General features: G+C 38.5%; 1 protein-coding gene and 1 non-coding gene across 4 annotated transcripts in view; both read right to left on the bottom strand.

Moving 5' to 3' along the window:
• LOC122069690 (endonuclease MutS2) overlaps positions 1-27,671 on the bottom strand; it is a 121,277-nt gene that overhangs the window by 13,474 nt on the left and 80,132 nt on the right. For 2 of the 3 annotated variants that reach the window (XM_042633759.1, XM_042633760.1), the window contains exons 16-17: positions 2,693-2,796; positions 1,070-1,140 (exon numbers count right to left, since the gene is read on the bottom strand). In XM_042633759.1, coding sequence (XP_042489693.1) covers positions 1,070-1,140; positions 2,693-2,796 — 175 coding nt within the window. Of the gene's footprint in view, positions 1-1,069; positions 1,141-2,692; positions 2,797-4,256; positions 4,368-27,671 lie in introns of all 3 variants that reach the window. The other variant, XM_042633758.1, reaches the window with a different exon arrangement.
• Positions 18,039-18,145, bottom strand: LOC122069710. Its single transcript, XR_006137516.1, has one exon. It is a non-coding gene; the product is annotated as a small nucleolar RNA R71 (small nucleolar RNA).

Here is a 27,671-nt window from a genome sequence, read left to right on the forward strand (position 1 = left end):
TTGGTGGTTTGTCGGTTTGTGATGCTGCGGATAAGCTTGTTTTTGGTGCTGCCATCATCACATTTGGACGGAGCTTAATCTTAGAAATGATCTTTTCGATCAAGGCCCTTCCATCATATTTGGGATTCCATAGCCTTTGATATTAGAAGCAAGTTCTTCTTTTTCCTTTTCATGTGTTTACTCCCTAAGGAACATGCATATTGTTGTTTTGGTTGTCATATATTTTCTCTTTCCCCTTTTTTGGGGCCCCTTGTTCTCTTTCCTTTTGGCAAAGAAATTTTATTTATAAAAAAAAAAAAAAAATGATCATCCGACATAATTTCTTAAAGATATAATTGAGCGCATGGACTGATCTGGTCCCCATAATAATATTGACTGTTACGCTCTTTTATCCTCCAACTTGGATAGAGATTAAGTCAATTTCAAAGTTTGAACCAGAAATAAATTACCATCCCAATGGGCCCCACAGTAGACAAGTTCCTTTGACCATGATTAGGGTGATTTGTTATCTTCTTCAACCTCCAACTCCATGGTAAAGAGAAGCCCACGATCAAGGACTGAAATCAGCCAAGGAAGTCTAAAGAGCCCACTAACCCTAATGTCAATTCTAGCCCAATGCCACTTCTCAAGACTGATAAATCTAGGGTCTACCGAACCTACCATATACATTGCCAGTGTCATGAAAGGCCTTCACAACAAATGTGAAAAGGGAGGCCTGCGATTCTAAGACACTAAAAAGAAACACAAATCAGCACTATACTCCATTTCCTATAGTCTCTCTCCTCAATGTAGTCAGGTTTCAGACTTTTGCATCTGCTGCCCAAGATAACTTCAGTAACAACCCTCTCAGAGAAACATTTTGATATGAGTCTCATTCAAATTGTTGGCCCCTTCTTTAGCAGGCTTCTTCAAAACCCCAGCCAGCTAGTCCAGACTTAAGTTGACAAACTTATCAAAATTGAAGAAGTTACAACCTCTCCTCCAATATCAAAGGATTTGGCTTGTAAGTAGCTGGATAATTCTTGCAAATACTGGTAGCTGTATGTAGAGACACAGATAAGATTCTCACATTAGATAATGTTGAGCTTCATGAATATGCTCTTCAAAATCTTTCTTATGCTCCTCCATATCAATAACGACCTGGATTCAGTGAAATCATGTATTAGGAGAGTATATCAATAGAATACATTAGATATTAATTAAAGCATCCAGGATAATGGTAATTAATGAACCATCCAATTTTTATTAAGGTAACTGAACGGGGATGGCTCATAGCTACAAATTGCCAAACTGGTCAAGTCATATAGCTTGCAATGTACCATAACTTAATGGCATTCAGTAACCTACAAATAATATGTTCCCTTGCATAACCCATTCCTATTTCCTAAATGAATAGAAGTCCATTATGTCAACGATTAATTCTAGAAAGCATTGGAAAGTGGAGATAATAGATAGATGTTTTGTTTTTTTTTGGATGAATAAATAATTCATTACCAAGAGAAAGAATGTACAAGGGTTCTAAAGAGAACAAAAGGGGGGGAAAAGGGGGGGGGGGCAACACCGAAGTGGGGACAAAAATTCTGCAAGGGCCTGAAAACCCAACTACTGGGGGACAATCAATGGGGGTGAGAATAGATGGAGAGATGGTGGATGAGGAAAGACCCCAAGAGACAACAATGAGCCTATTCCTTAGGGTGTCTCTGACGGGCCTGTGCCTGGTAGTGCCAAGTTTGGAACTTACCTCAAAGTAGATGGCTTTCCAAATCCTTTCAAAGGAATGAGAGTTGGAAGTCCATCTTCTGAGGTTTCGCTCCGTCCAAATGCGGTTGATAGTCGCTGCAAATGTGAGCTTCCATATAGTCACACAAGGTAGAGCTGCCAAATGTCATATCAATCCATATCTATTCCCTAGTCAAGGGCGAGGTTGGCCAAATAAATTTGAGGGCCTTCTTCCAGACTGAGGCGAAGAAGGGGCAAGAAAAGAAGAGGTGGTTTAACATCTTCAGGATTGTTCCAACAGAGGCAGCAGGAAGGAGAGACCTGAATGCGTCTGTGGATGAGGAAAGATTGGGTGGGGAGGCAATCGGTGAGGGCACGCCAAACGGTGAAGCTGTGGTGGGGGATGTGTCATTTGAACCAAACTACATTATGCTAAGGGATGGTAGGAGATTTGGTACGAATAAATTCCCAAGCTGAGGCCGTAATGAAGGAGCCCGTTGAAGAGAGCTTCAGAGGACTTTATAATCTCTTGATGCCCGGAGGGGATGGGAGGAAAGGCCAACCAAATATCATCAAGAGGAGGGGGAGAACGGGGATGGGACCAGCCAGAGGAGGAGAGAATGGATGAGACCAAGGCAGATCTGGGGAGGCCAGAAGAGTATATGAATCTAGGAGAGATGAGATTGGTGAGAATGCCAGCAGAGGATAGATGTTTGTTAATCCCATATGATAAAATGAAATATATAAGTATATATAAGTACACAACATATAACCAAACTTTTCATTATTATAGATCCTACAAAATTAAGAGAACTTTAGGTGGGGTTCCCATACATTGATGGTAAAAACCAGATTGAGTCCTCTATAAGATAACTTGTAGCATATGAAAGCTAAAAAAAGAAGAAGAAGAAAAGCATTTATACAGGTATCAATCGCATAGTAAGAAGAATGTATATGAGTTGATGAATATTACCCTATTGATCTCTTCACTAGCTGTTCCATACAGTTCACGAGCACTATCTAGAACTATTCTTGGTAATCCTAATCTCTCAGCAATGCTGATTGCATTTGAAAGCCCTGTATTTAAGAAAATAATAGACAGAATACTATGACAAAATGATAGAAATACAAGTACACAACTGCTAGTAGCTTAGACAATAGAAGATATTGTTTAAAGCAACAGATGGGCTTAACAGCAACTAACTGTGAATGGCAAAGATCTTGAGTGCAATTATCTACTCATCAGTCATCCCAAGCATTATACTGCAAATTTAATATTACAAACTAAATAGATGTCCCTGAGTTCTCTCAAAGCCAATGGAACTTGAAAGGTCAGATATGTTGGATAACCACATCTAAGTAACATGTCAAAACATGCTGAGACCACTGCTTTTGGAAACAGACCAAAGTCTGAACCATTTTGGTTCAGCAGCTAGCACTTTTACTCCTCCAATCATTGGGTCTAATCAGGGATTCAAAAAAAAAAAAAAGAATCAGGATCAGGATCAGGATCAGTCTTGGCCATTTGCGATCTGGATCAGATAGGAATCATCCTCTCTCTCTCTCTCTCTCTCTCTGGGCTGATTCCGAAGCACCGTTAAGAGGCCGAAGGTAGATCTGGTGGGACCATGAGGGGGTTCGGGGGCGGTAGTTCCCAAGAAATTGTTTTTAGGGTACATAGGTATTTCAGTGAGTTTCTTGTATCGGTTTCACTATAAATTTGTAACAAGGGTTCTTTCTCTATAAGCAATATGAGAGGTGTGAGAACAAGTGGCTGTAAACCTTTCTCCATTGATAATGAAGCAGATCTCATCTCACCGTGGATGTAGGTAATGTTGCCAAACCACACAAGTCCTTGTGTTTTTTGTGTGGACTATTGTTTGCGATTTCAATTCTTTTTGCATTGTCTTAGGGCTCCATTTCTACTAGGATGTGGTCCAATTAGCATGTGTCAAATTTCAGATCCAAGTTCAATCAAATACCATCCCTGTATGTCCATTCACACCTACAGTACTCCACCCACTATGTGCAGTCTCCTATGGTCTTGCATTTCTCAAAGCTTAATTTGCCACTAGAATAACTGTTTGGCTGAAATTTGACCTATGAGCAATGAGCAGGGGAAGTTGGAGTCTACCTATCCACAAAATTTGGGGTCTATCTGAGTTGCACATGGCAGATATTTGGACCATGTTGAGAAGGTTCTCGACACAGGTTGTTTTGAGAGAAATCATCTATACATATCAAATTCACATGGACAACACAAGTAGTCGTTGGACTAACTATAGAGTAGGAAGTCTACTAAGAGTCTGACGACTTATTACAATACAAGGAAAGTAACAACTAACTTAGTCTAATAAGTCTACAATAGGGAAGAGAAATAACAACTAAGTTATCAGATATGATCCCACGGTACACTGTTTCATGGAACATCCATGGAACACAACCCCACGAAACAACTCCTCCTCAAGCTGGGGAGTATATATATATATATATATAGAGAGAGAGAGAGAGAGAGAGAGAGAGATCTCCCACCATACCCAGCTTTGAACAACCACTAAGAAACGCAAGCCAGAATAGCGCTTTCGTGAACATATCACCAAGTTGATTGCCAGAGCTGACAAACGGAGTCGAAATCAGCTTTTGCATAACTGCATTTCTCACAAAATGACAATTAAACTCAATATGCTTAGACCTCTCATGAAAGACCGGATTACTGGAAATATAAATCACAACTTGATTATCACAATACATCTTCATAGGTTTTTAAACAAAGAACCCCAATTGTTTTATGAGAGATTTCAACCACATAAACTTTATTGCAGTATGTGCCTAGCTCTATACTCAATCTCACACTCAACCAAGTCACAACAGACTGCTTCTTGCTCCTTCATGGCATAAGATTACCATCAATAAATGTGCAACATCCAGTAGTTGATCTACGATTGCTGGCAACACCAGCCCAATCAGGATCAGCATAACCCATAATATCTATGAGATTATGATGCCAATAAATAAGACCTTTGCCAAAAGCACCTTTAATATATCTCAGAATGCAACAAGTAGAATTCAAGTGATATCGCTTAGGATTCTCCATAAATTGACAAATAACCCCAACTGTAAAGGAATAATTAGGACAAGTAACAATCAAATAAATAAGTTACCCAACCAGCTTTTTGAACTGATGTTTATCCATGAAATATTTGTCATCACACACCCCAAGCTTCAGATTAGGATCTATAAGTTATCAACAGGTTAACATACCAACACGCCAGTCTAAGAAAGAAGATATCAAGCATATACTTGCTTTGAGACAAACTGACACCCTTCTTGCAACAAATAAATTCACTTACCAAGAAGTATCTAAGCATCCCTAAGTCCATCCGAAAATGCTGACGTAGATATGCCTTGACATCTTCGACACCAAATGAGTCATTACCAGAAACAATAATATCATAAGCGTACACAAGGATGACAACCTTAGCCCCATGATTACAAACAAATACAGAGTGATCAGAGAAGCACTGAGTGAATCCATAACCACTGAAGATTAGGGGAATATGGACTTGTGCATTAATGAGCACAGTCCTCTATTTATAATAAAATAAAACCCAAAAAGTGGCTTAAGGGTCCATTTGGTTATAACCCCTAAAACTCATTATTACAATAATCCATTATTCAACACTCCCCCTCAAGTTGGTGCATGAATATCACGCATACCCAACTTGGACAAAATAAAATAAAAAGACTCACTACTAAGTCCCTTTGTGAGAACATCTTTCTAACTGATCTTCACTCTACACAAAAAAAATACAGATAAGGCCTTGCTCTAGCTTCTCGATGAAATGTCTATCAATCTCCACATACTTAGTATGATCATACTGAACAGGGTTGTGTGGAATACTGATGGCTAACTTATTATCACAATATAACAACATCGGCATCTAGATGGACACACAAAAATCATAAAGAAGACTCTGCAACCAAAGAAGCTCACAAATCCCATGCACCATTGCCTTGAACTTAACCTCTACACTCGATCGAGCCACAACTGTCTGCTTCTTACTACGCCACATAACCAAGTTACCACCAACAAATATACAGTAACCAGTTGTAGAGCAGCAATCATCTAAAGAACCTACCCAATCAGCATCAGTGTATGCCTCAATCTTCATATGATTTATAGGATAGAATGAAATGCCATTTCCTGGGGCAGTCTTCAAGTACCTAAGGATCCGGTACACAACATCCATGTGTTACTACGCCATGTAACCAAGTTACTACCAACAAATATACAATAACTAGTTGTAGAGCGGCAATCATCTAAAGAACCTACCCAATCAGCATCAGTGTTTGCCTCAATCCTCATATGATTTATAGGATAGAATGAAATGCCATTTCCTGGGGCAGTCTTCAAGTACCTAAGGATCCGGTACACAATATCCATGTGTGAGAAATAGAGATCATGCATGTATTGACTCACCAGACTTGCTGCATGAGGTATGCCTGGTCTCGTGTGAGATAGATATATGAGTCTTCTAACCAACCTTTGATACCGACCTTTATCAATAGGTTCACCTTCCTTTCTTCTAAGATGAGAGTTAGCCTCAATAGGAGTATCCATGGGTTTACACCCTAATATACCAGTTTCTGAGAGGAGAACTAAGGTATAAGAACTAAGGTACACTTTCTATGGAAGAGAAAAATACCCTTGGTTGAATGTGCCACCTCAATACCAAGAAAGTATTTCAGCCTTCCTATGTCGATCTCAAACTCCTGACCAAGATAGGCTTTAAGCTTTGAGATTTCATCTGTATCATTCCCAGTAACAATATCATCCACATATACTATCAACACAGTAATTTGAACACCCACCCTTTTAATGAATAATGTATAATCAGCATTACTCTGAGTGAAGACAACTACTATCATGGCCTTGTGAAAGTGACCAAACCATTCCTTGAGAGATTGCTTCCATCCATGTAGAGCTCTCTTCAGTCTATATACTTTGCCTTGTATTTCTGGACTAGAGCAATCTAGTGGACTATCCATATACAACTCTTCAGTCAGCTCTCCATAAAGACAAGCATTCTTGACATCCAATTGTTGTAGTTCCCATCCTCGGTTCACTGCATAGGAGATGATGAATCGAAGTGTATTCCTTTTTGCCATAAGAGCAAAGGTCTCCTGGTAGTCAATCTCATAGGTCTGAGTAAAGCCTTTTGCCACCAGTCTTGCCTTGTACCTATCCAGCTTCCCATCAGTATTATGCTTGATCGTGAACACCCATTTATAGCCAACTGGTTGCTTTTGGAAGGAAAGAATAACTGATGAGCACATTTATGTGAGAAATCTAGGGTAGTAAAACATGCATTTTACATATTTAGAATGGAGCTACCTTGGGTTTTACTCTCTTTTTGCAGGTTTTATATTTTCAAGGCCTTAAGGATTATCGGGCGCTATATCTTCAATTTTACACGTAAAGAGGTCCTATTTCTTTCCATGGTTGCGAAGAGGACGAAATTCTGAGCAAGATGGACGTGTTCAATTAAAAGTACACATTCGTTTGGTCACCCGTACAAATGATTATTCTTTTCAGGCCAGAAAAAGAATAATGGATCAGAACTGAACCGAGATGCAGAACCAACCCGTTTGCAATTGTCTCAGAGGTACAAGGAATACTCCAAATGCCAACAAGGATCGATGGACCACATCCTTAAGTGATTGAAGATTTGTTTTTGGTAACAACTACCTAGTGTAGTTGGTGAGCTATGGTGTGCAAAATTCCCTTGCTCACCAAGAGGTCTCAAGTTCGAATCTCATGGTTGTTTTTTTTAGAGAATTTGTTGAAGATTTCCTGCTTTTCATTCACTTAAAGCACTAAGGGCATGGAAGGGATTTCCACATCAAATTAGAAGCAAGCAAAATCGTGGAAGGGTTCCGTGTAAGAAGAGAAGAAAAAAAAAAGGAAAGAGAAAAAAAGGGGAGAAATAAAGATTGTCCAAATCTTCTCTCTCCTCCACATCATCACCCACCAAAAGATTGTCCAAATCACATAAAGCAAGAAGAAAATCGTTCCTTGGAGGGAGAAAAAGAAGAGAAATAAATTAGAAAAAAAAGGAAAGAAAATAAGCAAACAAATTATAAGAAATTTCTCAAAATTTATTTCTCTCTTCTCTCTCCTCCACCTTAGCACTTTTGGTCTCAAAAGATCTCACAACCAATTGTGGGTTTCTCTCTTTTAGGAAAGAGAAATTTGTTACCCTACCTCCCCATTCCCTATAAATACAACTCATGTAAGAGGAGGGGAGACAATTCATTCTTCTTCTAGTTTTTTTTTTGTTGCTCTCTCTTTCTCTTGCTCTCCCTTTAGTTTTAGTTCTTCTTTATCTTTTCTTTAATCACTTTTGTAATAGTTTTTTTTTTAATTTCAATTAATGCAAGCACTCTTTTATTTTTATTCAGCCCTTTTATGTTAATGATTTATGCAATTGAGGTGTAATTTTTTAAGTTATAGTTCTAGGCTTAGATCTAGGTGACAAGATCACGAGCCGTGGAGCAATTTTTTTTTTTCAAGTTCAAGCATTGATTCAAGTAAGTAGGCTCCTTCAGTAGTCTTCTCTCCCCCCTCTCATTCCCTCTTCTGACTACCCTTTCTTTCTTAATTTAGGATTTTTATTTTCAGTCGTTAGATTATTGCTATCCCTCTCCCCCAAGGTTCATGGCTAGTGTATGTGTTGGCTTTGCCCCTCCTAGCCAGAGAACCATCAATTTATTGCTTTTATTTTAATTATGTCCATTTCCCTAAAGCCAAGTAGAGTAACCCTTGTAAGAGTGACTCTCTGGTTAAGTAGGGAAGCTCATATTATGATGCATCCCTCGGGCTAAGTAGAGAAACCTACTTGTGAGTCTCTCTCTAGCTTTATCCCCTTTCTTTTACTTTATTTTTATTTCAGCATTTTTTCCTTTATTTATTTATTATTATTTTTTTTTAATTGCGTGGGTTGTTTATTTTTAGTTATTTATTTATTTAATTTTAATTGCGTGGCTTGCGTCTTTAAATTCTTAGATGACGAATGGTTAGAACATTATTTTATATACATATGTTTAGGACGGTAATTAGAATTAGATCACAACTATTAATCGGTTCACTTTCGCATTATTAAAAGAGATAAAAAAATAAAGTGGCTGCTCTCCCTGTGTTCGACCCGTAGCTACACTGATCCGTACGCTTGCGGTTACATTTTAAATCTCAAACAATAACCAGGTCCCATGTGTTATTCTTGTGAAGAGCTCTCATCTCCTTATTCATTGCCTCCTTCCACTTAGGTTCTGCATTTGCCTCCTGCCAAGTTTTAGGAATAGAAATAGAGGGCAAGGAAGACACAAATGCACAATATGATGAGGAAAGAGAATAATATGACACCACATTGGAAATAGGATGATGAGTACAAGTTCTATTACCTTTTTCTATAAGCAATAGGAATATCAAAAGACTGATCAAAAGTAAGGGGAAAGATTATACCTGGGAGAGAGGACTCAGGATTAGGAAGCAATGAAGTAGTAGTGGTAGTTTGAGTGGTAGTGTCAGTTCTAATTTTCTTATGAGAGAACACCTGTATCACTAGACCATCTTGTGTTTTCTCCTGAATTTGTGGCTCCCCCTAAATTGGAGCCTCTTGCTCCTGAATCGATGGCTCCCCCTGAACAGGAACCTCTGGACTTATGGGAACCTCTGAACTAGTAGTCTCTTTTCCAGTATCCCTCTGAGTAGCACCATCCTCTATGGTAAGGAATAAAGGACAATTAAAGGTAGGAATCTGAATCACCTCTTCACTACTAGATGACTCCCCCTGAAGAGGTGGAAAGTAAGCCTCATTCTCACGAAAGATCACATCTATGAAAACAAAGAGCCGTTGAGAAGGTGGATGATGGCACCGATATCCTTTCTAAGTGGGAGAATAGCCTACGAAAACACCTCGGAGTCCATAATGATCGAGCTTTCCTGGAACCTGATGATTACGAACAAAGCAAACACAACCAAACACCTTAGCAAGAACAACAAAAGTACGAGACCCAGATAACAACTCAATGGGACTCTTAAAACCAAGTATGTGTGAAGGCAACCTATGATGAGATAGGCAGCAAACAGAAGTAAGGGCAATCTCACTCTAATAGGGAGCAGGAACCTGCATCTCAAACATCAAGGAGTGAGCAATCTCAAGGAGATGAGCTTGCATTCAGCCACACCATCTTGTTCTGGGGTAACCACACAACTAATCTAATAGATAATCCCATGATTAACCAAATAGGACTGGAATGAACCATCCATATATTCCCTCCTATTACCAGTATGCAGGATTTTGATTTTAGCATCAAACCGGGTCCTAACCATGCAGTGAAATTCCTGAAAGCACTGAAAACCTCACTCTTAGGAGGCAATAAATAAATCCAAGTAGAAAGAGTATGGGAATCAATAAAAGTGACAAACCATCTATAACCAGAAACAGAGACACGACAGGTAGGGCCCTAAACATTAAAATGAATTAAAGTAAAAGGAACATTAATTCTATTATTAGAAAGAGGATAAATATTCTGAGTTTGTTTTGCTATAACAGATGCATCACAAAGTTTGTTTTTCCATGACACATCACAAATAAACCGGTCCATAGTACAATGTCTAACTAACACTGGAAATAATCTAAATAAAGTGTCCTATGGGGGGTGACCCAAACAACGATGCCCAACCAAAGGTTAAGAGAGTGCCAAATCAGATAAAGTGTGTAGAGCTCGGAAGGGACAAGTGCCCAGGAAACAGAGACCACCATTTATTCTACTATTGCCAATCGTTGCCTCCGTCAACAAGTACTGAAATACAGTGAGTAGGAAAAAATGTGACTTTACAATTTAAATCTTTAGTAATACTACCAATGTACAGTAAATTAGTAGAAAACTAAGGAATATGTAACATAGAAGACAATGACAACGAATGAGAGCACTGAATGGAACCCGATCCAGTAATATGTAAAAGGGAACCATCAACAAATGAACTTTGGTATTACCTGAAGAGGGACAATAAGTAGAAAAAAATTGTGCAAAATGGTCATGTGATCAGTAGCCCCAGAGTCAATTATCTATGCTTGGGAGGCAACAGATGCATTATGATTACAGAATATAGTACCTGACTGGGCTCAGTGGGACTGCAAGGATTAAAGTATCGGTATCGGTTGCCATATTGGTCAGCCAAAATTAAGATACATATCAGAGATACGCTAAGATACGCTAAAGATACACACATAAATGGATAGGAAACATTTTTTTAAACACTTTTACATAAAGAATTTGTTAAAAAAAGCTATTGATAACATGTATTATGCATAAACACTAAATTGAGGGTATCGCACTAAGAATTCAAGGTTTGTAGTTGTCCCATAAATGAAAAATCCTTGTTCCCAACCTTGATTTCTACTTTAATTAGAGAGAAATATGGCTGGCAGAAACTTTGGAACAAAAACCCTCAAAAAATTGTGTTTTTCTAAAAAATTACCTATCTTGGCCATTATATGACCGTAGCGCACTATATCGGTACATACCGATACTCACCGATACGTACCAATACTCACCAATACGTACCGATCGATACATACCGATACTCACTGATACGTACCGATACATACCGAAATGTACATTTCACCTCGATTTTATATTATCCATAGAGTCGTATCGGCGCATATCATTTCGTATTGATGTGTATTGATGCATATCGGTATGTATCGTAGGATATATATTGATACGAAAGGATTTAAAATTCCATGTATCGTATCAGTCGGCTAAATTTAAGATACGTATCAGAGGGTATCGTATCGGTATCGGAGATACTTTAAACCATAAATGGGAGGCAATGATTTTTAGTAGAGAGGAGGCAATTGCAATAGTAAAGGATCCCATCTGAGTAAGCATACGATGAAGCATGGCCATTTCACCAGTAGAGGAGGCACCTACAATAGTGGAGCCATCAGAATCAATTGTAGTCTCCGATTGATTTGCTTGGGTTTTTTTTTTTCCCACGACCTTGATTATGCCAACAAGAATTGGCAGGGCGTCTATGAAGTTTCCAACTTGTCTCCCTGGTGTGACACTCCTTGCCACAGTAGTCACATTTGGCAACCGGTTTATCAGGAGAGGATAAAGTAGCAGTCCGTGAATCAAAACCAGTAGCAGAAGCCAGAGCGGAGTGATCTTGAGAAATAGGTTGTAACATCTCAGATTGACTTCGCTCTTCATCCTAAATTATGGAACAGACCACCTTAAGGGTGGGTGAAGGATCATGAGTAAACACATTAGCCCGAAATTGATCATATTCCACATTGAGACCTGCTAGAAAATCATAAATGCGGAGCTCCTCCTCATGCTTCTTAAACCCAACAACATTAGTCTCACAAACAGGTTGACAAGTCTCATAAAAATCAATCTCATTCCACATACCCTGCAGATCAAAGTAATATTGATGCAGGTGCACAGCCTTGGGCCGATCCAAATCCAGCTGAATATCCAAACAGAGATGAACCAGATCCATATTGGTTTTGGGTCTAGTAGGATTTTTAGGAATTTACTTTATTTAGGAAGATTGCCTTTGATTTTGCTTTATTCACTTTATTTTAGTAAGTTAGGTTCATATAGGATTTAAAGAGTCCGTTTTGCAATTTCTTTCCTTGCTTAGGGTAGTTTCTTATTTCATTTAGGTTTATATTTTTATGTTTTTATTTTTCCTATAAATTGGGTTGTAATAGATAGAAAAACTCAGAATTGAAGAATAAAGTTATGAGTTGATGTTGTGGTGTGTGCCTGCGGGCTGTGTGCGATTCCCCTCCCTCCCCCTTCTTTGTGCGACTCTCAGGGATTTCTTCCCTTCCCCTACTGGCCCTCCATCAAATATTGAGCCACAGAAAGCTTCTTCTGAGTAGCATGATGGACCTTTTTCCTTAGTTCAAAACATTGGGCACGCCTGCCCACGTGGGAATGAGTGGCCTTAGCGGCTTTCCAAATATTAGCAGCAGAATCAAGTAACAGATATGTCCGAGTAATAGAAGGGCACATAGAATTAATAAGATAGGACATTACCATCTAGTAAGCAACGCCCCATTTATCTTGAGCGAAACCTGCAGTAGTAGGGCGAACTGAATCACCTGTGAGAAACTCGACATAATTACGACCAGCAATTGACAAGTAGTAAGTACAGGACCAAATCAAATAGTTGCTCCCGTCCAACTTGATGTGCTAGTAGGGAAAGGGGATAATCATGACCAAAGGAACAATCCCCTCCATCCTGAGTAACTAATGTGCCATAATCCTCAGAGGTTCAGACGCCATGGGTGTAGATTCAACAAGCAATCACAAGCAAGGACAACCAATCCAGATCTAATCAAGCATAGATATGAAGCATGAACAACACCAAGACAACAGCCCCCTGTGGGAGAACACTCACCACTAAGGGAGAGAGCCTATGAGAGGCAAAATCACCCCTTTACAAGAGATCTTAGGGTGCAAGAGAGGGAAAAGGGATAGAGAGAGGCGATGAGGGGATAGGGTAGGTGTAGGTTTTTCGGTGGGGTGGATGGATAGGTTAGGGAGATAGGGTGGGTATAGGTGGTTTAGGATTAGGAATCGGTTAGGGTTAATTCTAGGTGGTTTAGGATTAGGATTAGGTGTTATGGTGGGATTGGGTTAGTTCTAGGCAGTTTAGGATTAGGATTAGGTGTTGCGGTAGGATTGGGTTCGGTTTAGTTGTAGTAGGATTAGGATTAGGTGTTTGGAGCAAGGGAAGGGCTGCGGTGGGTTTGTAGCAGTTGGTGGTGGTGCCGCAAGAGGGCTGCAATTGGTAGCGAGGTGGCGCAAGAAGGTTGCAGCAAGGAAAGGTGGTGGCGTGGTATCAAAAGAGGGTTGCCCGAGATGGGCAGGTGGCGTATGGCGGTGGAAGATGGAGCGGCAGCATGGGGCTGTGTGAGAGGGAGAAGCAGCGTGGGGCTAGGCAAGATGGAACAGTGGCGTGAGGCTTGGTAGCGGCTATGAAGGCTAAAACATGGAGGAGGATGAAGAAGGTAAAGGACTGGGGTTTAGGGTTTGGTGATCAGACTTGCTCTGATACCGTGAAGATTTAGGGAATATGGATTTGTGTATTAATAAGCACAATCCTCCCCTATTTATAATAAAATAAAACCCAAAAAGGGACTAAGGTTCCGTTTGGATATAACCCCTAAAACCCATTATTACAATAATCCATTATTCAACAACCACCAATAACTATACTAAACTTATCAAACCATGCACGAGGAGCCTGTTTCAGCCCATAAATTGCCTTGTGAAGACGACATACAATCAAATTTGGATTGATGGTAGAGCCTTGTTCATGAAATTAAAACCTAAAATCTCACATCCATTGGTTGGATAAAAAGATACATTCAATCAAAGGTTAAGCCAAAAGAGAAGTAGAACGTCCAACTGCAAGCTATAAAACTTTGTAATCGTTCATGTGCATGGCAATTTATTGGTGCACGAATCTTAATAACCATAGGAAACCCTTTTGCATGTTTTATCAACTAGGATTTCTTACAACAACAAATCAGCATAGGTAAAAAGAGAAAACCCTAATGGGACCATCAGAAGAAAAAGATAGATCGAAGTTGATGATTTCTTATTGCTCTGATACCATCTAACATTTTCAGATCTAAAACTATAAACAATAATGATGCATAAAAATAGAGAGAATAAGAAATAATTGAAGGTAGCAAAGGAGAGAGCTAATTGGAAAGAATAGTGTTAGCCTCCAATCGGAAGTAGTATGTCTTTATTATAAATAAAGACATGTTATAATTACAACACCGCCCTTACTACTTAATGTACCCACTCATATGACCCAATAAGCAAAGATATACCGAGCATACTGTTTGATTGTCAAGAATGACTGACTATATATACTGACACCCTTCTTTGTTTATAATAAGTGAAACAAGATACAAGTTAAAAGTATGCCCTTAAATGACAGATATACCCTTATACCCGTATTACACATTTACACCAATATTACAACACTCCCCATCAAATTGGTGCATAGATATCACAAATACCCAACTTGGACATGATTGGATGAAATAACTTGCTACTAATCCTTTGGCAAAACCATCAGCTAATGGCTATCCAGACTCAACAAAGGAATGCAGATCAGCCTTTATACTAACTTCTCTTTAATAAAATGCGATCAATCTCCACATGTTTTGTACAACCAGATGGTGGCCTTACTGTCATAGTAAAGCATCATTGGTAAAGCAACAAGAAGATCCAGATCTTTCAAAAGACTTTGGAGCCACATCCACTCACAAATGCTATGAGACATGGTTTGAAATTCAGCTTCAGCACTAGAACAAGCAACAACAGCCTATTTCTTACTTTTCAAGTGACCAAATTTCCACCCATAAATGTGCCATAGCCAATCATAGACCTCCAATCATCAAGGGAGCTGGCCTAATTAGCATCTATAAAGGTGATGAGCACATTTATGTGTGAAATCTAGGGTAGTAAAACATGCATTTTATATATTTAGAATGGAGCACCCTTGGGTTTTACTCTCTTTTTGTAGATTTTATATTTTCAAGGCCTTAAGGACTATCGGAGTTTATATCTCCAATTTTACACATAAAGAAGTCTTGTTTCTTTTCATGGTTGCAAAGAAGACAAAATTCTGAGCAAGATGGAAGTGTTCGATAAAAAGTACACATTCGTTTGGTCAACCGTACAGGTGATTATTCTTTTCAGGCTAGAAAAAGAATAATAAATCAGAACTGAACAGAGATGCAGAACCAGCCAGTCTGCAGTTATCCCAGGTGTACAAGGAATATTCTAAATGCCAACAAGGATCAATGGACCACACCCTTAAGTGATTGAAGATTCATTTTTGGTAACTACCTAGCGTAGTTGGTGAGTTGTGGTGTGCAAAATCCCTTTCTTATTAGGAGGTCTCAAGTTCGAACCTCTTGGCTACCATTTTTTTGAGATTTTTTTTTGAAAGATTCTCTCTCTTACTCATCACTTAAAGCAGGGAGGTCGGCCAAGAGGGTTGTGTGTAAGTTGAAGAGAAACAATAGGAAAGAAAAAGAAAAAAAAAAAAAAGGAAAAGACAAGGGCATTGATGGAATTTCCCATTAAAATAGAATATTGTCCAAATCCAAGCAAGAAAAATCGGCCGTTTCTTGCGCAAGAAGAGAGAAAAATAGAAAAAGGGAGAAAAAATAGGAAAAAAAGGTAAGAAAAATCGTGGGAGATTCTCTCTCCACACGTTTTCTCTCTTTCTCTCTTATCTCTCCTCCACCTCATCAACAATATAAAAAAAAAAAAACATTTTTCTTTGAAGCTAAAATCATTAGCTTCCCTCCTCCATTCTCTATATAATAGAATCAACACAAGGGGAGGAGACACTTCATTCTTCTTCTAGGTTTTTTTTAGTTGTTCTCTCTCTCTCTCTCTTTAGTTTTAGTTCTTCTTTGTTTTTGCTTTAATCACTTTTGTAATAGATTTTTTATTTCAATTAATGCACGCACTCTTTTATTTTTATTCAGCCTTTTATGTTTAAGATTTATGCAATTGAGTTGTAATTTTTAAGTTATAGTTCTAGGCTTAGATCTAGGTGACAAGATCATGAGCCATGGAGCATCTCTTTTTCAAGTTCAGTTTTTTTTTCAAGAATTGTTTTCTCCATGCCTAGAAATTTCAGATTTGGTTCATTCCAGATCTGGTTTTTAGGGTTGGCAGTATCTCAAATCAGCCAAGCTCTCAAGTTCAAGCATTGATTTGGGTTGGTAGGCTTCTTCAATAGTCTTCTTTCCCCCCTCATTCCCTCTTCTAACTACCCTTTCTTTCTTAATTTAGGATTTTAATTTCAGTCATTACATTATTGCTTTTTCTTTCCCCCAAGGTTCATGGCTAGTGTATGTGTTGGCTTTGCCCCTCTTAGCCATAGAACCATCATTTTATTGTTTTTATTTTAATTGCCTCTCTTTCCCTAAAGCCAAGTAGAGTAACCCTTTTAAAAGTGACTCTCTGGTCAAGGAAGCTCATATTATGATGCATTCCTCGGGCTAAGTAGAGAAACCTACTTGTGAGCCTCTATCTAGCTTTATCCCCTTTCTTTTACTTTATTTTTATTTCAACATTTTTTCCTTCATTGCTTTTTAATTGTGTGGGGTGTTTATTTTCAGTTATTTATTTATTTAATTTTAATTGCATGGCTTGCGTATTTAAATTCTTAGGTGATGAATAGTCAGGACGTTATTTTATATACATATGTTTAGGATGGTAATTAGAATTAGATCACAACTATTAATCGGTTTACTTTCGCATTATTAAAAGAAGCCAAAAATAAAGTAGTTGTTCTCCCTGTGTTCGACCCGTAGCTACACTGATCCGTACGCTTGCTATTACATTTTAAATCTTAACAAGTTTTTAGCGCCGTTGCTGGGGAGACAGTTCCATGTTATTTTTCGCTTTCTTTTGGTAAATCGGAGTGTTTTGTTTGCTTTGTTTTGTTTTTCCTTTTCTTTTATTGAATTCTTGAGAAGAACTTGTAACAATAGTTGTATTGGTGGAGGTCACCAAGCATCACAGTATGATAAAGGCAGGTTTTGCCCTGTAGCAGTACTTTAGGAATTGACTTGAACAACCTCGGATCCCTGCCGGTAAGCTCCCAAAAAGGAAAAAAAAAATCAAAAAAATAATTTAAAAAAAAAGGTTTTTCTTTCCATTCTTTTGTTCTTATCTTACTCTAGTTGTGGGTAGTTTTCTATTGCATGAGTGTTAGGTAGGTACGTAATACTAAAAATCGGTTAGAAAGAAGAGATCCAACATGTAGTGACCCTATACATTTGCTCTCTTTAAAACTTTTCAATATGGGAGATCAACAACAAAACTCTACACCTAAATCTCTTAAAGATAGGTTTTACCCTGCTAGAGCAGGTCAACCTTCCTGCATACTTCTACCACAAGCCCAGGGCAATAATTTTGAGCTCAAATCTCAGTACATCACTATGTTGCCCCACTTTCATGGGCTGACCTCTGAGGATGCATACCTATTTCTAAAGGAATTTGAAGAGGTATGTGTTCTAATTAAGATCCAACAGCTTTCTGATGATGCTGTAAAGCTTAGGTTCATCACGTTTGCATTGAAAGACCAAGCAACGAAGTGGTTGTATGGGTTACCCACAAATTCCATAACCTCATGGGAACACTTCACAGTTGTCTTCCTTAAGAAGTTTTTCCCAACTCACAAGACCAATAAGCTTAGAAGTGATATCCTTCAGTTTAGACAAAAGCCTAGAGAGTCCTTTTCCAAACTTATGGAGAGATTTAAGGATCTACACCAATAATGCCCTCACCATGGCCTAGACTTATGGCATTTTTGTCAAATAATTTACGAGGGTAATGATTACCTAACTAAACAAATGATAAAGTCTATGTGCCCTGAGGGATTCACATCCTTTACAGATGAAGAAAAGGCATAGGAATTCTTACTTGACTTAACTGACAAAACTCGTGAGTGGGAATCAACCCAAGAGAGTGAAAGAACCATAAGAGAAAAAGGATATTTTGTGGATGGGATAGTAGCCAAGGAATCCCATTTGGATAGCCTAATCAAGAGGATTGAGGTTATTGTTCCTAGAGAGCCATCATCAGTCAATTTGGTTAAGATGTGTGCTTGGTGCCAGTCCCTTGGATATGTCATAGAAAAATGCCCCAACACCTCTGGGGGCACTTCTAATGATAGTGTTAATGACTTATACCAGAATAATCCATATAGTAATACTTACAATTCAGGATGGAGAAATCACCCAAATTTCTCCTAAAATCAGGGCAACCAAGTAGGGCCTTCCAATTTCCATAATCAAAGTCAACCTGGACCCCAAAGGCCTCCCCTTGCACAACAATCTTTTTCCCAAAATACTTTTTCTAGGCCAAATGTAGGACCTCAGGCTAGTTTTCCTAGGGCCCCTCTCCTATCATCTTATTAGTAACCCCCTAGGTTTACCAACATTGGAGAGGCAAATAGAATAAGTGACTTGGAAAAAAAATATAGCCCTCATGACAAGCCATCAAAATCTTACGAGAGAACTCACCCAAGTTGTCTCAATTATGCGTGAGAGGGAGAAGGGAACTTTACCCAGTCAACCAGAGCCTAACCCTAGGCATCATCAGCTTGTTAGTTCACAAGCACCAACTAATGCATCACTGAATATAGTACAAGGTCAGACCCAACAAGGGCTCTTCAACCAATGTAATGTTGTTTATACCCTTAGGAGTGGCAAAGAGTACCAACAGAGTGTTCCTAAATCTTTCTCATCCATTACTCCTGTTAACTCTCCTTTTGTTGAGGACGCAAGTGTGCCTCATGTTCCAGGTTCGTTTGATGAACTTAATGATTCTTTTGAAAAAGGGCAAATCTCTAACAGTCCTTATGTTCCTCCTGCCCCATTTCCTAATTGCTTGGTAAACAAAAAGAAGACTGTTTCTATGGATAAACTTTTAGAAGTCTTGAAAAAGGTAGAAGTGAACATCCTTCTTTTGGATGTCATATCCCAGATCCCCGCCTATGCAAAGGTCCTGAAAGATTTGTGTACTCACAAACGTATCACTAGTGTGCCCAAAAAGGCGTTCTTGGCAAGTAACATTAGTTCCATAATTACTCAGCCTATATAAGGATCCAGGGAGCCTTACCATAGCTTGTGTCATAGGCAATACCTACATTGAGCATTACTTGCTTGACCTTGGCGCAAGTGTGAATCTTTTACCTGACCATATGTACAAGCAACTAGGATTAGGAGAATTGAAAGCCACTGGAACTACTCTTCAGTTGGCAAATAGGTCTGTTAAGATTCCTAAAGGGATGGTTGAGGATGTCTTACTAAAGGTGGGGGAATTTATTTTCCCTATTGATTTCATTGTATAAGATACCAAGCCCTTCTCAACCAAGGATAAGATCCCAATAATTCTAGGAAGACCATTCTTGGCTACCAGTAATGCATTAATTAATTACCAGAATGGTTTCCTAAGGTTATCTTTTGGCAACCAAACTATTAAGTTTAACATGTTTAGGATAGGCAAGCAACCACATATAGAAGAAGAGATCAATATGCTTGAGGATTTTCTGGATTTTTTTGATGATTTAATTACCAATTTTGATATTAATTTTGATTCAGAATTCCAAGAGTGTATGGATGAGTTGGATGATGATAGTGAAACTTTATTTTCTGAAGTCCTAAGTCTTCACACACCTGTGGAGTCCTTAGGACCCCGTTCCAATTCCATTCACAAACCTTCCATAGTTGAGCCCCCTAAGCTAGATCTTAAGGAGTTGCCATCTAATTTAAGGTATGCTTTCCTAAGGCCTGACCAGACTCTTCCTGTAATAATTTCTTCAAATTTGAATTCTACCCAAGAAAAGGAGTTACTTAAAGTGTTGAAAGACAATAAGGAAGCCCTAGGTTGGACCATGGCTGATATCAAGGGTATAAGCTCTTCTATTGTGTAATATCATATAAATCTTATGGAGGATTCCAAACCATCCACAGAACCCCAAAGAAGAGTTAACCTAGTGATGATGGAAGCCATTAAGAAGGAGATCCTAAAGTGCTTGGATCATAGAATAATTATCCTATTTCTGATAGCCAATGGGTAAGCCCAATTCATACAGTGCCCAAGAGGTTTGGTGTTACTGTAGTTCCAAATGCTAATAACGAACTGATTCCAACTCGTGTCCAATCAGGGTGGAGAGTATGCATAGACTATAGGAAACTTAATGTGGTAACCTAGAAGGACCACATGCCATTGCCATTAATTGATCAGATGTTAGAGAGGTTAGCGGGACATGAATATTATTGTTTTATTGATAGATATTCCAGCTATAACCAGATCCCAGTTGCTTTCAAGGACTAACATAAAACCACTTTTACATGCCCATATGGAACATTTGCTTACAGGCGTATGCCCTTTGGGCTTTACAATGCCTCTGCTACATTCCAACGATGCATGATGAGCATCTTTTCTGACATGGTCGAAAAATTCTTAAAAGTATTTATAGATGACTTTTCAATTCATGGGAATTCCTATTATGAATGTCTTCATCTTTCCCTAGTTTTGAAAAGGTGCATATCTAAGGTCCCGTTTGGTATCGTTTCTGTTCCAGAAATGGCGTTTCGTGTCAAAAACGAAAATTTCAGTTTCTGTGTCAAAACGCAGTTTTTAAACGAAAAAATGGTGTTTCAAAATTTCAGATTTTTATCGGGATTTTTTTTTTTTTTTTTTTTTTTTTTTGTAAAATGGAACAAAACTGGGAAGACGGAACTCCATTTCCAATCTCGTTTTTTCAGTTTTTTTTTTCACTTTTTGTTCCAAAAAAACAGAAACGGACCATAAGTGCACCAAACAGAAGATTCCGTTTTTTCGTTCCAATAGAACGAAAAAACTCTAAATCCGGTATTGTTTTAGGCCATATAATATCCAAAGAGGGAATTAAGGTAAATAGAGCCAAACTAGATTTAATTGATAATTTACCACCTCCTCAATCTGCTAAGGACGTCTAGTCTTTTCTAGGGCATACGGGCTTCTACATAAGGTTTATTAAGAACTTTAGTCAGTTAGCCCGACCTCTCACTTCATTACTTGCCAAAGATCAAACATTTGAGTTTTCTAAAGAGTGTCTAGAATCCTTCAAGTAACTTAAGAAGGAGTTAACCAATGCACCCATTGTTCAACTACCTCTTTGGACTGAACCTTTTTAACTGATGTGTGATGCTTCGGATTTTGCCATAGGAGCGGTTTTAGGTCAAAGGATTAATAAGTTGCCCACTGTCATTTACTATGCTAGTAGGACCTTAAATGATGCACAACTCAATTATACAACCGCTGAAAAATAATTTTTAGCTATTGTGTTTGCATTAGATAAGTTTCGATCTTACTTAGTTGGTTCACACGTGGTGGTGTATATTGATCATTCTGCTCTTAGATACCTAGTTCAGAAGAAGGATGCCAAAGCTCGTCTCATTAAGTGGGTTTTACTTTTGCAAGAGTTTGATTTGGAAATTAAGGATAAGAAAGGAGTTGAAAACCTAGTTGCAGACCATTTATCCCGGCTTCCCAATTCCTTGACTATCGATTCTCCAGTCAACGAGAACTTTCAAGATGAACAGTTATTTGCAGTGTCCAGTGAACCATAGTTTGCTGACATTAACTTCTTAGTTTCAGGTGTGACTTTGGATCACTTGTCCATCCAAGATAAGTATAGGTTTCATTCCCAAGTTAAGTACTTTTTCTGGGATGATCCTTATTTGTTTAAGATATGTCCGGATCAGATTATCCGACGATGTGTTCCTGATTATGAGTAGTATTCTATTATCTCTTTTTGCCATAATCATGCTTGTGGTGGACACTTTGGACTTAAAAAGACTGCCGCAAAGGTTCTCCAATGCGGATTTTATTGGCCCACTCTTTTTAGAGATACTTTTGATTTTTGTAAGGTATGTCCCGTCTGTCAGTCTTTTGGCCATATCAATAAGAGGCACATGATGCCCCTCAACCCTATTTTGGTAATAAAGATTTTTTATGTATGGGGCATCGATTTCATGGGACCATTCCCTAATTTCTTTGGGAATTTGTACATACTTTTGGCCGTTGATTATGTTTCTAAATGGATAGAGGCCATACCTTGTAAATCTAATGACCACAAAGTGGTGGTCCAGTTTCTCAAAGAAAACATTTTTTCCCGCTTTGGTGCACCACATGCAATAATTAATGATAGGGGTACTCATTTTTGTAATCGGCCTTTTAAGGCCTTAATGAAAAAGTATGGGATCACTCATAAGTTATCTACCCCTTATCACCCCCAAACTAGTGGCCAAGTGGAGGTGTCTAATACGCAGATCAAACAAATGTTGGACAAAACTTTTAATCTTAACCGTAAGGATTGGTCCCTTAGGCTCATTAATGCCTTGTGGGCCCATCGGACTGCATTCAAGACCGACCTTGGTCAGTCTCCCTACCGTTTGGTGTATGGGAAAGCCTGTCACTTACCAATTGAGTTGGAGCATAAGGCCTTTTGGGCCATTAAGAAGTTTAACTTTGATTTATCTGATGCGGGAGTTCATCATAGGCTCCAACTATCTGAGTTGGAGGAACTTAGGAATGATACCTATGAAAGTTCTAGGATTTACAAAGAAAAACCAAAGCTTTCCATGATAAGCATATTTTGCGCAAATCTTTTACAATTGGTGATAAGGTCTTATTGTACAACTCTCGATTGCATCTTTTCCTTGGTAAGCTTAGATCCCGATGGGATGGCCCGTTTACTATCCATAATGTATATCCCTATGGGGCTGTGGAGATTATGAATCTAGGAACAGGGGTAATTTCAAAGGTTAATGGTCAACGTTTGAAACCGTTCCTCTAGTTTCCTACTACTGGTAGTGAAGAGATCATGGATCTCCATGAACCTCTTTACATTGATGACTAACTTTTAATCAGGTATGAACCCCTTGCATTCATACATTGTTTTCGCTTTTAATTCTTTTTATGCATTGAGGACATTGCATGACTTAAGTGTGGGAGGGGGGGGAAACCGGTTTTTGCTTTTTCCACTTTGTTTTGTTTGTTTTTCTTTTTATTTTTGAGCTTGCTAAGGATGAAGTTCTACTTTGGCTTTTGGCTAATGATCATACCATTCGGTTGCTTGATGTATGAAAATAAAATTTTTGATTAAGGTACCCATTTTGAATGTATAAAAACCCTGTTGAAAAGAAAGAAACAAGCCTGTGTTTTGAGATGGGACTTTCTTTTGAAACATAAGAGACCCCTGTTTTTTGGTGTTGGACCACATGTAATTCTGTGGGTTCCTTGTACTTTTGATTTGGAGTTGAGACCTTCTTTTTAATTTGGCATGAGTTGACAAATGCACAATTTTAAATGAAGTGTGAAATGTGGTATAAAGAAGAGTAAGAGTTGATTCCATTAGAACTAGACAGGGCATTGCGCCTCAGGAAGCGTGGTGTCTTGATCGAAATTCCTAGGGAGGAAACTTCTGAAAGAACTCTAGCATCACTGTCCTTGTGGGCATATACAAAAAGGGAAGCTACATAATAACTTGGGTGTCTGGTGTTTGCTCCACCATATCATTCAGGCCAAAAGTAGGGGAGTAGAATAGAGTTTATTAAGCGAAAAAATGAGAAAAAAATGTGCAAATGTCATTAATGCTTGGTAATATGTTTGGTAAAAAACACTCTTACGCCTTAGTCATTGGTTCCCTACTTCTTCACAAGTGGTTTTGCCTTAAGATAAGGGTGTTTTGGAAGAGACGAGGTGAGTTCCAAATTAAGAAATATGCTAGTGCCTGGAATTGATATGGGGTAATAAAAGTTCAAGTGTGGGGGTCCCTTGTAAGAGGAATTATCTTTGCTCCAGATCGGTATGGCCCTTACCTTTAGCCAAGGTTGGGATTTGTTTATTCTGAATTTTTAGTGTATATTCACTGCAAACAGCCACGAGACACAACTCATCCACTAGGGGTGACCTAGGGATTTAAAGGCTTGTTACACATGCTAAGTGCAACCGTAATTCCTACGAAAGTGAGTTAGGTTTTTTGTTTTTATTCTTTTTCTTTCTAGTTTGCTCAAGGACTAGCAAAGTTTAAGTGTGGGGAAATTCTAATGAGCACATTTATGTGTGAAATCTAGGGTAGTAAAACATGCATTTTACATATTTAGAATGGCGCTACCTTGGGTTTTACTCTCTTTTTGTAGATTTTATATTTTCAAGGCCTTAAGGACTATCGGGCATTATATCTCCAATTTTACATGTAAAGAGGTCCCGTTTCTTTTCATGGTTGCAAAGAGGACAAAATTTTAAGCAAGATGGATGTGTTCAATTAAAAGTACACATTTGTTTGGTCAATCGTACAAGTGACTATTCTTTTCGGACCATAAAAAGAATAATGGATCAGAACTGAACCGAGATGCAAAACCAGCCCATCTGCAGTTGTCCCAGGGGTACAAGGAATATTCCAAATGCCAATAAGGATCGATGGACCACACCCTTAAGTGATTGAAGATTCATTTTTGGTAACTACCTAGCATAGTTGGTGAGTTGTGGGGTGCAAAATCCCTTCCTTATTAGGTCTCAAGTTCAAACCTCTTGGCTACCATTTTTTGGAGATTTTTTTTGAAAGATTCTCTCCTACTCATCACTCAAAGCAAGGAGGTCGGCCAAGAGGGTTGTGCGCAAGTTGAAGAGAAAAAATTGGAAAGAAAAAGGAAAAGACAAGGGCATGGATGAAATTTCCCATTAAAATAGAATATTATCCAAATCCAAGCAAAAAAAATTGGCCAAGGGGGGTTTCTTGCACAAGAAGAGAGAAAAATAGAAAAAGGGAGAAAAAATAGGAAAAAAAATGCAAGAAAAATCATGGGAGATTCTCTCTCCACACGTTTTCTCTCTTTTCTCTCTTCTCTCACCTCCACCTCATCAAAAAATAAAAAATAAAAAATCCTTTTTTTTAGAAGCTAAAATCGTTAGCTTCCCTCCCTCATTCTCTATATAATAGAATCAACACAAGGGGAGGAGGCACTTCATTCTTCTTCTAGGTTTTTTTTTAGTTGCTCTCTCTCTCTCTCTCTCTCTTTAGTTTTAGTTCTTCTTTGTTTTTGCTTTAATCACTTTTGTAATAGCTTTTTTATTTCAATTATTGCAAGTATTTTTTTTTTTATTCAGCCTTTTATGTTTATGATTTATGCAATTGAGTTGTAATTTTTAAGTTATAGTTCTAGGCTTAGATCTAGGTGACAAGATCATGAGACGTGAACATCTTTTTTTCAAGTTCAGTTTTTTTTTCAAGATTTGTTTTCTCCTGGCCTAGAAATTTCAGATTTGGTTCATTCCAGATCTGATTTTTAGGGTTGGCAATATCTAAAATCACCCAAGCTCTCAAGTTCAAGCATTAATTCAGGTTGGTAGGCTTCTTCAATAGTCTTCTTTCCCCGCTCATTTCCTCTTCTGACTACCCTTTCTTTCTTAATTTAGGATTTTAATTTCAGTCGTTACATTATTGCTTTTCCTTTCCCCCAAGGTTCATGGCTAGTGTATGTGTTGGCTTTGCCCCTCCTAGCCATAGAACCATCATTTTATTGTTTTTATTTTAATTGCCTCCCCTTCCCTAAAGCCAAGTAGAGTAACCCTTGTAAGAGTGACTCTCTGGTCAAGTACGGAAGCTCATATTATGATGCACCCCTCGGGCTAAGTAGAGAAACCTACTTGTGAGCCTCTCTCTAGATTTATCCCATTTCTTTTACTTTATTTTTATTTCAGCATTTTTTTTCCTTTATTACTTTTTAATTGCGTGGGTTATTTATTTTCAGTTATTTATTTATTTAATTTTAATTGCGTGGCTTGCGTATTTAAATTCTTAGATGACGAATCACATTATTGAAAGAAGCCAAAAATAAAGTGGTTGTTCTCTCTATGTTCGACCAGTAGCTACACTGATCCGTACGCTTGCGGTTACATTTTAAATCCTAACAAAAGGCATCAATTTGCAAGTGACCATGGGAAGAGAAAAGTATCTCTTTTCCTGGGGCATATTTCAAATACCGCAGTATACGATACACTTCTAAATCTATGGAGTCAAGATCATGCATGTACTAGCTAACTAGACTGACAGCATAGGCAATGTCTGGATGGGTATAGAATATATAGATCAACTTTCCAACTAACTGTTGATACTGTCCCAAATATTTTTCTTCCTTGCAGCGATCTTCCAAACCAATTTAAGAATGACATCCGAATTGAACTCTTTGATTCTTCTCAAGCTAAGACCTCCCTCATCTTTGGGAAGATAAACTGAGGCCCAATTGATAGGCTGGAGGAATCTGGAGGTATTCGAGCCTTTCCAAAGAAAGAAGCATATAAGAGATTAAAGACCCTTGATAATAGACCGAGGCAGGCCAATGATTCCTGAAGAATAGATGTAGGATGATTAGAGCACGGATCTAATCAACTCCAAGCAGCAGGCATATGAGAGAAGCTTGCCTTTTGACAGTTGGAGCCTCTTGCACATAAGATCAAGGATGGGACTTGGTAGTGTAGTGATGAGCTGTCAACCGAGCGAGGATAAGAGGCAACCCCAAGTATTTGGCAGGGAGGAGACCGAGGAGGAAAGCAGTCTTCTCTTGGAGGAGCACTTGTCTAAATCAAAGAGACCCGCCAAAAATAATAGAGATTTTAGGGGGTTGATCTTAAGGCCAAACATTCTTTCAAACCAACTCAATCCATAGTAGTCTAAATCGAAAAAAAATATATTTTCTTTGGAGAAGATCATGAGGTCATCAACAAAGGCTAGATGAGATATCATAAGCTTCGTACACTTGGGCAAAGGGCAGATGAGCTGCTGATCTGTGTTGCACTGAATCTCTCCGGAGAGCACTTTTAGGGCAACGGTGAAAAAAAGAGGAGACAAGGGTCAGCCTTGTCTAATGCCAACCAAAGAGGAGAAGAAACCCTGCTGGGTTGCCATCAACCACCACCGAGAACTGAGGGGTAGAGATGCAATAATACACCTAATTTTCAAACACTGGAGTTACAACACTCTATCTAGGGTTATTTGTTAAACAATGGCATGCGCACCACACAATCCTGCCCTTTCCATTTATGTAAGAATACCTTCATATGTTTACGGATGCAATTCAATTGTCGGAGACTTCACAATTCACTTTGCAGGCAATTATGCAGCTGCAATTATTTTATTTATAGATACAAAAATATGAAGCAAAAACATCCTTCCAGACACCTAATATTGCACGGCACATTAGAATTACTAAGTCATATGTGTGTTCATGAATGCATGTCCATATGTGTGTTTATGGGGGGGGGGGGGG

Source organism: Macadamia integrifolia, unplaced genomic scaffold (assembly GCF_013358625.1).
Source record: "Macadamia integrifolia cultivar HAES 741 unplaced genomic scaffold, SCU_Mint_v3 scaffold69, whole genome shotgun sequence".
NCBI classification, from domain to species: Eukaryota; Viridiplantae; Streptophyta; class Magnoliopsida; order Proteales; family Proteaceae; genus Macadamia; species Macadamia integrifolia.